The 15,100-nt window shown below is 38.2% G+C and overlaps 1 protein-coding gene across 1 annotated transcript; it reads left to right on the top strand.

The window, feature by feature from the left end:
- The first annotated feature begins 4,325 nt into the window (after positions 1-4,325).
- On the top strand, positions 4,326-13,714 carry LOC135947985 (uncharacterized). Its single transcript, XM_065497014.1, has 4 exons — positions 4,326-4,502; positions 6,920-7,297; positions 8,100-8,336; positions 11,885-13,714. The coding sequence occupies exons 2-4, from the start codon at positions 6,920-6,922 to the stop codon at positions 11,981-11,983; spliced, it is 714 nt and encodes a 237-aa protein (XP_065353086.1). The 5' UTR covers positions 4,326-4,502; the 3' UTR covers positions 11,984-13,714.
- The last annotated feature ends 1,386 nt before the right edge of the window (positions 13,715-15,100 follow it).

Here is a 15,100-nt window from a genome sequence, read left to right as displayed (position 1 = left end):
CTTTTTTGGAGATAAAAAGATAACGGCGAAACAAAACTTAAAACAATTCTTTAATAGAAAATAATTGTGCGTATGTTCTATACATGTTATCGATTCTATGTTCAACATTATTCGCATTGTTAAAGAGTAAAATAGCTATTTGACGATTATAGGTCTTAAGGTTGCATTTGCTTTTATAGTCATGCACCAAGCGTTCCATCAACTAATTGAAAGGAAATAATTGTGGATATTAATTAGAAATGTTGCGCCTGCCTCGCTTGCTAGCCCAGATGGAAATTCCTAGAACCAGACGCAATCGAGCGAGCTTTCTGCCCGACCTTTGGCCTTTGCCCGCGCGCCACGCGCTACAATCAATGTCGAGCCGTAATTTTAGGACCTATTTCAAGCCTGTGTCCACTGTAACAGTCAAACCCCTTCCACGAAGGACCGTGAATTAGGATTCTGCGAATAGCAGAAATGTAATTAATTTGCTCTGTGATCGCTTCCGCGAATAGCATCCCATCTGTGCAAAAAAAGCACCACTCCGTTTTAAATTCTCGGAAATAACACAGCGAGAGGTGTTTATTGTTATATATACATGAAAAATTTCAAATTCCATGGAGGCTGCCCATGTACAGCTATGGTTGGATGCTTTATCCTCAATATAACGCATTTTTTATTTATGAACTTGCTTGCTAATACTAACCCCTTCCAAAAAAGTAAAAGTTAAAAAGCCCAACTTTTATCAATGGTTCATGATTCCACTGATTTGCAAGATTGAAAGAGATGCGCAATTAATTCTTAAACAGTCTAAAAAAAAATAGGAATCACTCTTCTTGACAGATGCCAATGAATGCAGAAGCACGCGCGATTGTCATAATTGTCAGAAGGATTAAATGCAGCTTTCTAGGTGTGTATTGAGCTGTTTATTTTTCCATATTTCTACAGATAGGCCCTGCTCTACTAGTTTCGGCTACTAGTTGCAACCCCTAATTCATGAGTTTCCTGACCCATCTGGGGACTGAAAATACTTATTCATATATGGAAAAAACAGCACACTACACACCGTGGAAGCTGCATTATTTGATTCTTCTGACAGAAATCATTCTTTTTGCTGTGATTTTTAACAGCGGAATAACAATAAATTCATGTGCCATACAGTATATTGAGTTGACATTGTTGATCAAATTCCTAAATTAATTGATGTAATGTCACACAAATCCTAGTTTCAAGGATTGAAATCCTACACAGGAGATGTTGAGCAATTTTAAATCGACTGATCAGCGGGAGCAAAAAAAACACTGATACACATGAGCTAGAGGACAAATATTGCAAGCTATAAAGACCAATTTTAGCCCAGCGTATTATGTACACGCGTTGGCCGGGTTTGCTGAGCTGACACCCACGCCTTTTCGAATTCCGTGGGTGTCAGCTCGAGCTGCGAGCCGCCTCTTCCAAAATAATGATCGAAACCCGTCGAAATTATCCGCATTCAAGTGGGTTTATTCATTGAAACGAGTCTGCCAACGCTACAGCGCTGTTTCTGATGTTATTACACGGTGCCAATTTTCCGCATCGACCATTTCCTGCTCAGAGCGACCCCACACAGTGTCTTCACAATTCGCTGTTCCTCTTTTAGCCAAGCGTTACTACAAAATAATGAAAGCTTGCTGGCAACAGATTTTATACAATATAATTATTGTATCTGTAATTTTCATTAATTGCCAATGTTGTGTTGTCATATTTGTGAGAGCCAATTTTAAGAATAGACTTTGTCAACTAATCTTCATGACAAAAGTTCTTAAACAGCACATTTCACTTCTTCTAAATGATATGAACTGAATTTTTGTTCTAATATAATAGATTCCTTAAACACGCATCTAAATTTCATGCTTCAGTTAAAAGGCATAGTTTTGAGATAATTTTAACTTATGTGGTTTTGAACAAACACGGAAAGTAGACGTGGATGGGTGCGGTACCCACCCAGGCCTTTTCCTCAACGCGTTTGATTACATTAACGACGAAATTTTCCTGTCTTCTCTCAACACGATGTAGGCCACGCACGAGCAGTAAATTTTTCTCGCCGGTTTTGTGATTAGAGAGCAATCCAAATGCTAAATAAAAGCCTCAAATAACCAGGTAAATAAATGCGCGGTTAGTGCTGAATCAATTTAGACTAACGACCTTGTGATACCGAAAATAGTCCTTTTTCGTAGGTAATCAATCAGGTGGCATGAGAGCAAGCCACTATAATTACATGCTATTTTTTGGCTAAACCTAGGAAAGCACTTCTTGCCGCTTGCAGAAACTGTAGGGTTGACGGCCTAATTTATGGTAGCCAGCAATAGGGCTATTTCAAGCGCAAAACGATTCTAATCGCATAAAATTATTATGCAGCCTGCGTGACAAGGCTGCTGAACTTGTTGCCTCCTTCCATTTCCCAAGGCGCTCTTAATGCTTTCGCATTCCATACGCTCAAAATTACAATTATGTCATAGGACGACTTAAGAATCGAATCGCTTAAATGAAAATAATTATTGTGCCTTCAAAACACAGCCGATGTTGCCGCTTTTATTTGCGTAAAATTTGATGGCTCGAATTAATGTTGAGTGCTGTCTCATAGGTATTAACATGCGATAAGTCAAGTTGAACTAAAAAATAGTTGCTTCCTGTCGCTCTCGAAAACTCTTTCAACCACATCTTCAGAAAACATGCAAAGTTGGAAAAGGAAGTCGGCTCGTGTCCCGCGAGGCGAGTCCGGTGCAATTATTCGAAAAGGTTCGCGGAAGCAAGAGAGTTCTCGTTCGTTTCGCACAAGTGCTGGAGTAGCAGCCCAGTGACGTCAGCGGGGGCGATAATAAACCGCTGACGTCAATTTGTTCTTTCAGACCCGAGTGTGTTGTTGTGCCTCATGCATTGCGGTCAAGTAAGCCTTCCGAATTGGGACCACTTCGCCTACACTCTGCTTTGATCTCCGCTATTTCTAAATTTTTTCATCTCTGTAACAAGAGACGATTCACAATTCTTTTTGTTTTGGTAAAAAAAGAATAGGATTATGCCTTTTACCATATCTTTCACCCGCTCATGTTCAATTTAACTTTCGTTGTTTAAAACGGCCTACCACATTTTCACTAAAATTTCCAAACAATTAAAAAATTAAACCTTGAATTCACGAGATCATTCAGCTGAATAAATTTTAAGTTAAAAGTTTTAATTTCAAAGTATTAACTGTTGATAATTTAGAATACATAACAAATGTTTATAAAATGATGTCTTTGAAAGGGAAATAAGTACATATAATAACGTAAGAAGCGACTAAGATTTGCCCATGTAGATCCAATGAAGATGCATCCAACTTGAGATGTTTTGCCAGTAAGATCTGTCGCTCATGATAGGAGCTATAAACAGATGGGCCCTACTAAAAAAATATAGAATATGTTTCCTGTCTCTGACTTATTAAGTTTCTGCTATTGAAGGAATCTTGTGAGGCTTTCCTGAAAGAGAAGTTTTCTATAGAAATCTAAAAATGTTCTCTCAATGCAGGAATTGATAAAAATCCAAGGGTCCTTTGAAGTAGCATTACATGATTCCAGAACAAATTGGACAGTATTTACCGACGGTCGAAGAATTAGCGCAAATTAGGTTGTTGCATTTGGGATATATAATATATTAGATACGCTCACATTTAGTTTAGAAAAAAAGTATTATTTACTTTTAAGGGACAACTCATTCAAGTACGTCAGTCTTTCCAATATTAATTTGATTGTTTGACTTTTGCTAAAATATCATTCGTGGAGAGTGTCGCAGGTATATGTAAAAAATATGAAAGCTGAGAAAATGTAAACAAAAAGCTGTTTGCCTCGTTTCGTTGAAGAGCAAAAAATTATTCATCGAAACATCATGTGTTTGGCGCGTGGAACGACTTGCTTTTTACACACTCGTTCACCAATTATGCGAATATGATGGAAAAACTGGTTTCCTTTAAATGTATGAAATACTTTTTTGCGATATTTTGTCATGCAGAATTGCAATGTTAGCTGTTGTTGTATAAATCAAGCATCAGATCAAAATTAGAAGGCTCAAACTCGTAAACAATAAATATTTTGTGAAAGCAAAAACATTTCTCGGCACCATTGCCAGAGCCTGTCACCTTCGCATCAAGCAATGAGAAAAGTCAAGATAAGCAAAAACACACAGCGAAAGGGGCACAGATAAGCCGTGGATTGCTGCCCACGCCAACAAGAGCGAGAGAGAGAGAGAGAGAAAGAGAGAGAGAGAGAGAGAGAGGGAGGGGGCGCATGCATTGATCGCTCAGAGACCAATGAGGCTTCGGCGTGGCTCAGGCAAGCGCAACTTTCATTGAAGCAGCGTGGGCGGCAAACTGTTGTACCTTATAAATAGGGGCTGCTGGCGGGTGCAGACGACACTCCAGTAGTGACAGCATAACCCTCGCCGCCGCCACCTGTCGTCGCGGTCCCTGACACCTCGCCTGCCTACGCACTTCCACCTCTGCACTACAAAAGGTCAGAGCCAATTTTTACCCATTAACTCCGCCACCCCAAAGGCTCCGAGTGAACTGCAGAGGGGCGCTTTTCCCCACGTTTAAACTGCACTCTCGCGCTATTGGCGCTCGGGGGTGAATCTCCTGCTTTCCCGGCCGCTCAATGCACGTCCATGCGCCCATACGTGCCGGACGTTGATCTTGTCTTTGAACTTGGCAATCGCAATAGATGGAAAATTTTTCGTTAAAATGTGCCACTCTTCCGTTGAAAATGTATTTTCAAGGTATGATATCATGAAGTAGCAATGGGACCTGTATTTAAAGCTGTGATTGTGACACAGAAAAGTGAATGACTTTTAACTATATTAGATCTAATTTTATTTGCCCTCAATTAATCAAAATAATTCTTGAGCAATAAAAATCTAGTTTATGTTTGTTCAAAAGTAATCACTGCGATATTCAGCACTTTTAAGGTATCTGAATAACCGCTCTGTCCTGAATCATTTAAAAAATGTGCAGTTTCCATTCTACATAATTAACCTGTAATTTCATGAAAACTAACTACCTTGAAAACATAATTTTATCACCTTGTTTCTTAAAACAAATTTAAAAAAGACATCAATTCAGGGATGAAATTGAAGAATAAACGTGCAAGTTTTGAATTCTTCAAAATTATTTTTACCAAATCATTATTGACTAATAAACTATTTGTCATTTTAAGAACTTGTACAAAAATTGTTCCTTAAATCAACAGCGTACATATGTAACAAAAATCAAGTAACAGGTCGAGCACATAAATGCAGATCAAATTTTATTTAACAATCTAGTAAAATCTTATACAATATTCATGATTAATTGAACTATTTAAAAGCTAAATATCGTGAGCTTCTTAGTATTATAGGGATTGAATTAATCAAATCAAACATTCCTTCACTCATCCTTTGTAAACTTCCTTTTTAACATTGTGGGTTGCGTGAATCCGCAGGTGTCGGTAGCGACAATACAAAAATAGCAAATCTGGGGCTGCTTGGTGTGGCCGCAATAGCTCTGGTTCGCCGGCTCTCTCCCCTGGGCTGCGAGATTCGTGCGTCACAGCTCAATTTATCATGCACGCACTGCAATCGTGAGAATAACAACCACCTGCACCGACGCCGACAAACAACCCTTGTTCTCACTCATCTTGACTAGCCAACATCAAAATTTATTCGAGAAATTTCCTCGCCTGTCTACCTGACTGACACGAGAGCCGCTTTTTGCGCTTGCCATTACCAAGATTGGTGCCGAGTGCGGGCAAGAAAATAAACTGTTCGATCGAGCCAAAATTTATGCGTGGCGCTGCGATGAGCTTTTAATAATGCATGGGGCATGAGAGATGGCACAAAAAGTTTGGAAGAGTAAAGACGCGATTTTTTTGTGAGCTTATATTGGAAAGTGCGCTATGTTCGATCGAATTTGGATATCGCTTTCTTTATTAACAAAGTTTTATAATTAGAATATTATTATCTTAATAACTTTCACGGGATGGTAAAAGTTAACAAACTCTATGGAGAGGACTGGGCATAATTGCAAATGTGCCAAAAATCATAATGTACTGGCTTAACGGAAACAAATTTGAAAACAAAAATCAAATTAAATTCGGAGTTTAAACAGAGCATTAATTTTTAAATTCAAATTCTCTTTTAAGATGCACGCGCAAAAGTCTCACAACTGGCGCATTCATGATAATCTTCAACTGTTGTCGAGTTTGGTTTGCAGGTTAAGTGTTGTTAACTGTAAGGAGAGTAACCACTAGAATATGACGATGTACCTTAATCCTTGATACCCTGCCAAAATAATTGCTTTGAAGAGTACCGGTTTCTCATCTTCACTTTCCGTACTGTTGACACGTAAACAAATTTGGCAACGATATAACGAGCAATAATCCTATTACTCGTGAACCCAACAAGTGATCCAAATATCAGGGATCTAGATCTATTATCCTTTGACGAGACCTTAAAAATTGTTAATAGTTGTTATAAATTTGTCTAGCACTGATATGACAATTCGATATTTTTTCTGCTAAAAATTCAACAAATCAAATGGTATTAGAGATAACGCAGAAATTTTACGCTTATTCCATTATAAAACGTTTGCTAGTCTCTACAAAATATAATCAGAAAAAAATTGGTTATAGCTAGAGTCGTTTAATTAAAAAACATATCAATTTTAATTCTTCAAATAGTTACACATTTCAATACTTATTTATAGAAGGGCGCGCACAATTTCAAATTTCTTTTTCTTATTAATATTATAATGCTATTTATAGAGTGTAGACTTAGTTCTAACTTCTCGGGTCTTCGTTATCCCATCATTTTCCAATTCCGATATGATATATTTTACTTAGGAAATCACTGACAATGAGAGAGCCGATTTTCATAAAGTTATTGGTGCTTGTTGTAGATGAACCTGAGCGAAATTATGCTGGTGCTGGGTTCGCTGCTGCTTGCGGTGCACTCAAGCAGCGCGTTGGCCCTGCTGCGACCCAAGCTGGTGCGACAGACGCGCTCCTGGCGCACGATCCCCGCGTACCAGGAGCCGCTGCCCGCCTACTACCCGGCCTATGACGAGTTCGAGCCGTTCGACTACGCCACCGCCGTCGAGGACGAGTACGCCGACGAGCCCGGTTCCAACCTGCCCATCGGCCAGGAGACCTGGTTCGAGGCCGAAAAGTCAAAGGTCAACGATGCCTTCATGCACAACCTCATGGAGCTGTACAGGCATGAGCCGGCGCAGCAGCAGTACTACGAGCCCCACTACAACTCCTACGACCAGCCCCAGGTAAATTCTCTTGCTCCTTAAATCAAAGATCACGAGTAAGAGTGATAAACCTGTTTGCATGCCAGCTTTCAATTTCGATGCTAGGAATTGTATAGCCAACTTTAACGGGAAATTTTAGAAGCGTCATTATTGATAGATAGTTTTACCTCTCACAGTGAAATCAAAAGTTATTGAATGATATTTGATTCGATCCGCTCTCTTTCTTATATACATATTGTAGGGGACTATAAAGGCAAAAGAGTTCAGCAATAACGGTATATTTTATAGTGTCTCCAGATTCTATCTTTGTTGCTTTTGAACTCAATATAATGTAGATATTCGATTACTTACTTCCAGTGCATTATATTTTTCACAGCTTCACATATTTTTCTAAGAATCCATGTTTTTTGTTTCGAGAAAATCATATAAATGTGTAGTTGTTGGTATACGCTTCATTTGCATTTGAGTTGATTTTTAGGCACGCGATAACAAAAAATGGTCAATATTAAAATTTGCCATGGATAAAAAATAGCGAGACGTTTGATGGTTATTTAAGAAGGTGGTGAAAACTAATCTAGTTGACAAAATGCTTTTCAAACGAGTTTAAAACAAGAATTTCCACTCTCTATTGTAACAAATTAAAATGTAAAAAGTCAGTAATAAACTTCAAAATTGCTCTAAAATTTGTGATGTATGTATTGTGTGATCTGAAATTTAAATTAAAAGCTGCAATGCATTGTATTTAGTCTTAACTTTTTCCAATTAACGGGGATAATGTGAATCGATTGGAACTAACGCGACTTTTCTTTTGCTTGCAACACAGTACTACTCGAGCGACGAGCAGCAGCTGAAAGTGCTGAAGAGGGATTTCTCCTCTAGCACAGCGGCGCCGGCGGTGGCCTCGGCTGTGAGCAGGCCGCCCGCACAGCAGGGCCAGAAGGAAGTAGCCATGCTGCGGCCGCCGAACCCGCTCAAAGGCCACGCCGAGGCCAAGCCCACGGCCCACCCCGCGTCCATCTATGACGCCATCAAGAGGCTGTTCACCATCCAGGACCTCCAGGTAAAAATGCATACTTTTTTAGCACCGCTCTCATTCCACACGGGGTTTCACGTCTCATCTAATTGCAAGTCGGGGTATGCGACTCCGTTGCAATTTCATTAACACCGCACATTCCGGCTATTCTGAATTCCTCGCTGGCCTTCCCTATAGTGATTCAATTAAATTGTTTTGCCTTGACAGTCTGTGGTTGCTTGTTTTGCAGAAGTGTTCAGTAAGTGCGTATTTGTACTTACAATTAGTTAAGACATGGCATTTAGATTTGACAATGAAAGAGATTTCATTCTTATTATCATTTGAGTGCTGAAGAAAAAATCCACAAAAAATTCGAAAAACTCTTTCAGGTTAAAAATGAAATAACTGACATGAAATGCAATTATCCCGGAGTCATATGCTATTAGAATGCTAAAATATTCACAACTTTGCACTTTTCTTGCGTTGCTAGCTGGGCTAGGCTGGAAAAAAACTCGCCGCGGGAATTCAAAAGGAGAAGCTAGTTTGCATGCACGTACACTTGTTTCCATTGACTTGTGCACCGGAGCAGGAAAAATGGTATAAAGTTTTGCAGGCTGATAAAAGCACCGCGCTGCGCAAATCCCCTTTTAATAAAAAAAATGAGCGCAAAAAGCCGTAACCTAACGGATCGCCATATCCTGCCTGAAATGGGCAGAGGACGGACTGGCTTTGGAAAAATCTGGATCAATTGTTACATGCTGGTATTTTAAACTATCTAAATTTTTAAGTACGAGATTGAGATTTATTCTTTGGACTATCATTCGCATTATTGTCATTTACTGGTTTTTTCTTTGTTTCAATGCAAATTTGTTTTTTTTTCTTGCTAAAAAGTACTTATTTCGAATGAATATTAATCCTTAGAAATTCAAGAAAAACAGTGATTTAATCATACTAATTTGAACCTTTTATTTTCACTTTCTGGCCGTACAAGCAAATAGAAAAAATTTATCCTTCAAAATATGGAATTTTTCTCCATGAATTGTCAAAAAAGAGATTTTATCTTTTTTGAAAAAAGTGAAAATATATCTATTCAAGACAGTCCCAAAGTGATTACAGGACCCCATGAGGTGGGTTACTGATCTCCTACCAAATTCGCCCGCACAGCCGACGATTTTCGGGCACAATGCGGGCGGTCGAAAGTTTGGTTCGGGCATTTTTCACTAGCGTGCGAAGGCCCGAAAATAACGCAATTATTTACACTTGAGTTGCTCGTGGGCGGTGGAAATCTATGGCCCCGACAACCCCATTGAGGCAGCTCCATTCATGATCCGCCGCCAACCCCATTCAGCGGTGACGTCATTGGCAGGGCGGCAGCCTCCCTTCGCTGCTGCCCAGGGCTGCACTCGCTGCTCCATTCACCCACCACCCTATCGATCCACTGCGGAGTGACGCAGAACACCCACGCTCTCGCAACCCTTTATGTGTGCAAAAGCCGCCGCCGCCTCCGCCGTGTTTCATCTTGTTGCTTCCTTTCTCCAGACCAGTAATTGCATCCCCTGCTGCCTGCGTCAATGGTGTCTCTCGTTCTGATTCATTTCTCCGCAGGAAATTCTCTTCTCAGACATAGAAAAAGAAAATGCTATTAAATTCACTAGGCGTACAACACCAAAATTATTAAAGATTCCAGTCTCAGGAGGATTAGATTTAATTTTACATCGGGTTAAAATAGATTTGAGTCTTTGGTAACTAGTTCATACACCGGCACTCGACACCCTTTTAAATCTTTTAAATTTGAAACTTAAATATATCCATTCGTTAATTCTAAATCTAATTTTAAATAGCTTTTTATTTAATACTGTACAGGTTGTTGCTTCTCCCAAACTCTTCTCCTCCAATCTAGTTGAACAAAAAAAGTTGGTGCCGGCATATGGGAAGTTGTATTATATTCTAAAGGCTTGAAAGCCACAAAATTGAAGCAACCCGCAGAGAGCAGACTCTCTTTGGATTGCACAATACGCACTTCACTTCCAGACTTTCGTAATATGTGAATACGTTCAAACGGTTGAGTGGCAAAATTTCATGCTCCTGCAAAACAAAATTTAGCTCTCCGCATATGCTTCTAAAATCGAGATGAAAAAATATTTGATTAGATATTTTCTTTTTACCGTGATTAAAATTGTTTTGAAAGTTTGAAAAACCCTCTGTCTCCAGTAGCGATTTAATCTCAAACTAAACAGTTCATTATAAGGAAAAAATCTACGATCCTCTATAAACTTGCTAATCTAAAGCAGTGGATTAATCCAAAAGTGAAATGAGACGGCAGAGAGCAGGCCTGGTAGGGCAAATTGAACGTGCAAGGCTATATCGGGAAACGGTTTTGAGGGGGAGTAATTTCATTTGTCGGATGAAACTCTGCTCTACATACACGGCACTAACTTGATTATGTGCGATGCATCTGCGAAATCTCGCGTGTGTGGATGATGAAAGTAGAGCAGCAGAATAATGCTAATCCAATCTCGGCCAGATTGGAATAGACACAATTGCGTTCTGGAACAACGGCACAAACTCCCCTGAGGCGAATCCACCCGCCAGGAATAATGCAAGTTATCCGTGAGTGTGACGTCTGCACAACGAGAAAATGTATTCTGACGCACTTCTCTGACGCACACGTCTCTCATCCTTTATTCATACACTTTTGCAACTCGCATACTGTAGACGAGACCTGCCTTGCTGCCCGCCGGCAAATTTACTTCATTTTCCAACAAAACGAAACTGAAGGTTGGCAAAACAAAGAGCACAAAGGATGATTAACCACGTATTTTTTCCTTCAAAATGTCGCATTGCAACAAGAGTTTTCATCAAAAGTAAAATTTGAATACAGTGCAATAATGAGGGAATGCATTGTAATAAGCAAAAATACATTTTTGAGGAATAATGAAAATATGGAATAGCCGCATAATCCAAATTTCTAGCAAGTGCTGAAACGAAAAGGAAAAAAATTGAGGAATAACTATTAAAATATTCCCTGGTAATTTACGCTGTTGCTGATAATCTCATGGAAATTTATGCTTAAATCAGTTTTTCTAATTCCTCAATTATAATGTGTTGCTTACTTGCTTAGTATACAATGCCCTTGAAAGTGCGAGTGTTAAACGACGGGGGAGAGATATTTTGTTCATCGTACGAATGAGCTTTTGTGTTTATTTAAAATCACCAGCGAAAACAAAATTAGTGAATAACGCGTTACGAATGAAGGTAGAAACTATCTGAGCTGAAATGAAGAGAACTTGTTCCTTTAAATACTTAAATTTGATGGTTACAGCAATTTTCATGATGGTTCTAAACTAATTGCACTTAGGGATTTTAAGCTACCCTCGAGAAATTCCGATTTTCTACTGACAATTAAAACTTTTACTACCAAACTATTTTTTCCTTGATGCGTGTTCTACAAGGCAATCTCCTCATCATTCGATTCATTATTTCAAATAAACTGAACAGAAAATAGAATTGGAAGTTTTCTCCGAATATCAGTAACTTAATACAAATTATGCTGCTGCTGCTGAAGATGCTCATTATTTTTTGTCTCTGTGTTCCAGGAGGGGCAAAGCCACATCAAAAAGACTCAGAAAAGATATGCTCCTAGCGAAGAATCCCTTGTCAAACAACTGAACAGCCTCAAGAAGATGTCAGCCTAAGATCGATTCTCAGCAGCATATTTCCACAAAAAGAACTTCACAGCAAAGCAAACGGCCTCCCTTTGAGAAGAGAAAAAACCAAAAGGACGAAGGTGGGCCACGGGCCAAGTAATAAAACAAAACCAGTCGACTGATCAAACACACTGACTCTTAACTACTATGTTAATTAACTCATAATTAGTTTACGCAGATTTGTATTTTAATATAAAAAGCCAAAAGAAACTGAAGAAGGGTTGCTTTTGAACAAAAAGAAGTGTGAAACGCTCTGAGATTCGAAACACTCCCAACCAAACAAACATATTCTCTTCTCATTTCGGCATATCATTCGCAAGTGAAAGAGATGAAAAATCGAGTTATATTTTTGATTCCACGGAGTTTAATCGCAAATAGCAGACGAGCAGCGGAAAAGTCACCTGTGATAAAAAAGATATAAAAGCAAAATAGTCACGATTTTATTTTTTCTAAAAAAAAGCTGTTTTCATTCGGTTGTTTATGATGCCTAATTTGTCTTAGAAAAAATTAAATCTACACAGCAAACACTGTAAAAAACCAGTCTGCTATTTTGTAAACGGTTTATTAAGAGATGAACGATTATCGTTTCATTTTCGTCAAATTGCGATACAAAAAATAGGGTCTTCCTAGCAGTAAATGTGGCAGTGAATTGCTTAAAGAAGCAATATTCCAAATCTCCCCACTTCACCATCAACAATGACTAACTACCAAAAAGTACAGTAAAATTAGTAAAACTCCGATCGATTTATACATTATGCACACGTTTATGCATGCTATACGCTGTTACAACACTTATAACCAGTAGAGAAGTAGAGATATCTCTCGGTGGATTAGATCGAGTTGTGTAAACAAAACAATTGTAATTTACCCGCAAACTGTGTAATTTCTGTATATTATCGACATCAATCGATTCTCCCCTTGAGAAATTGTCGCTTCAAAGTCAATTACAAGCATGTATTTGAACATGATGTATATTCAAGCGCACTTGGATCGTTTCAAAAGTTTGGAGCACTTTCTTGATACTCTTTTGCGAAATTTGCTGATACACATCAATCTACCTCATTGTCACACAAGCGCAGGTTTTGGTAAAAAATCTTCGTTTTGGCCGTCAAGTCTCCAGGCAGCTTCTCGACCGAAAATTTGGAAATTACACATTATAGATAGTCGAGAAGCAATGTTATTTGGTATCAAACGATTTGTGTCTAAAGATTCATATCCTCAAACTTGGTGCAAAGTTTTCATAGATTGGATGGAGAGATAAAGGCTTATCACACTATTTTGTCAAAAAATAGAGAAAACGCAGTCTGCCGCTGGAGATTTTGGACATTTTCCTTTCACTGTACTTTAAAAACCTTGGTGTGAAAACTGTCTCCTTTGTTAGCCATGATATATTGACAAGAACACTTAAGAAACGCACTGTGTTTGTAAGCAAAAGAGAAATCCTATGGTTTCCATGATTGTATTTTGAATTAATGAACACGATGAGTGAGTACTTTGACAATTAATTGCTGTACATATAGATACATACATATATCATACACGATATTAAATATGTATATGCATACTTTGTACGAATACGAAACAATTCAAACGTACATACTTCATATGACGACCTAATTAACTAACGATTTCTGACAAAATGCAAAACTAATTGTTACAATTTTCGCTGTGTAGATTTTGTGCAGAAAATACAATAAATTTTGATCAACAATACATAAATATTTGCTCTTTTATTTCTTGACAGTTTAAGTAAAGCCTCACAGTAAAAAAGAGAGAAGCCCCTATTTACCTTTACCTGAGATACTCTACAAACGTTGGGAAAAAGCTAAAATTTTCCCACGTTGCCGCTTAAATTTGCGAGAAAATCGGCTCCAAAGCTTGCAATCTAATCAAGTGTCGAGCGCTATCTCCATATTCAAATTCTAGATTTTTTCCCAAGAAAGGAAATTTACCTCATGATTCGCACACCTTTTCATAGATCGTGACGAGAGAAATTGAAATCAAGCAAAAATACGTTTTTTCCGAGAAATCTAAAATTTAACTGTTACTTTTGCCCTAGTGCTGGTAAAATTTCTCAACAAACATTTCGATTTCAACTGTTGAAATGATTATTGCCTTTTTCTTGCAAAAAGGAAAATTGAGTTCGCTTGTTGAGCTTCGCGCAATTAGCACCAGGACCGACTTGGTCCTGATTTCATTATTGCACATTGTAGAGTTTTTAAAGTTAACTGTTGCTAAATTCCCCAAACAATAGACTCAAAATGAACCACTTCAGGCTTGTTGTAGTCCTGTAAAGCTCTATTTTTAACATTGTGCTAAAAAGTAAAACTGTCGTTGGTTTAAAATTGCAAATCGCAGGCTTTTATCATGATGACTGCTTCATCAGTAAAAAGCAGTTCATGTGCTGTGTTTTGCTTCAGTGCCGGTCAAGATGGGATCAAAGGTCACCAATCATTCAATACAGGCTATCAGAAACATTATAGTTTACGATGTTTACAGACAGAAAATAAAAGCTAGACATCACATTGAACCTGGAAGGATCTTGAGATTAATGCTGTTATAAAAACAATTTTTAGTAGTGTCTAAATTAGATGCGTATAGGGGCACGGCATACACGCCTTATTTTGACAAAATGCAGAAAAAAATGTTGTAAAATTTTTCCTTTAGAATATTATCAAATTAGGTGCAAATTTAGGGGCTTCAGGGTTCTTTTCGTGCTTTTTGTCCTGATTTCATAAAATTAAGGTGAACTTGAATTAAGGAAAAATATTGCAGCACAAATTAGACTGAATATTTCCGAATTTTTACCAAACAACTCAAACAACATATTTAGGGTTCCCAATTTTTTATTGTCCTATTTAAGCCATTTTGCGATAGGAAAATTGCGGTGAAAATTTTTCATTATGTGAAATTTTTCTAAAAGTTAATGTCTTCTTCATTACGCTCTTCTAATTTCGGATTCTACACCTTAAAGAGCGAGCAGTTCTTTGACTCTCAAACATTTTTTCGATTACGTAGCGTACAAGAAATATTTTCAACATTTTATTCCAAGTATATCTTCTTTGATTAAGAAAAAATGTGGTGACCGATTGACAGGGTTCAAAA

The sequence above is a fragment of the Cloeon dipterum genome, chromosome 1 (genome assembly GCF_949628265.1).
Source record: "Cloeon dipterum chromosome 1, ieCloDipt1.1, whole genome shotgun sequence".
Lineage (NCBI taxonomy): Eukaryota > Metazoa > Arthropoda > Insecta > Ephemeroptera > Baetidae > Cloeon > Cloeon dipterum.
This window is presented reverse-complemented; position numbering and strand designations above follow the sequence as displayed.

Coding starts and splice junctions, on each gene's coding strand:
- LOC135947985 (XM_065497014.1), top strand. CDS start 6,920: ATGAACCTGAGCGAAATTATGCTGGTGCTGGGTTCGCTGCTGCTTGCG. Junction 7,298..8,099: donor ACTCCTACGACCAGCCCCAG/GTAAATTCTCTT, acceptor CTTGCAACACAG/TACTACTCGAGCGACGAGCA. Junction 8,337..11,884: donor TCACCATCCAGGACCTCCAG/GTAAAAATGCAT, acceptor TCTGTGTTCCAG/GAGGGGCAAAGCCACATCAA.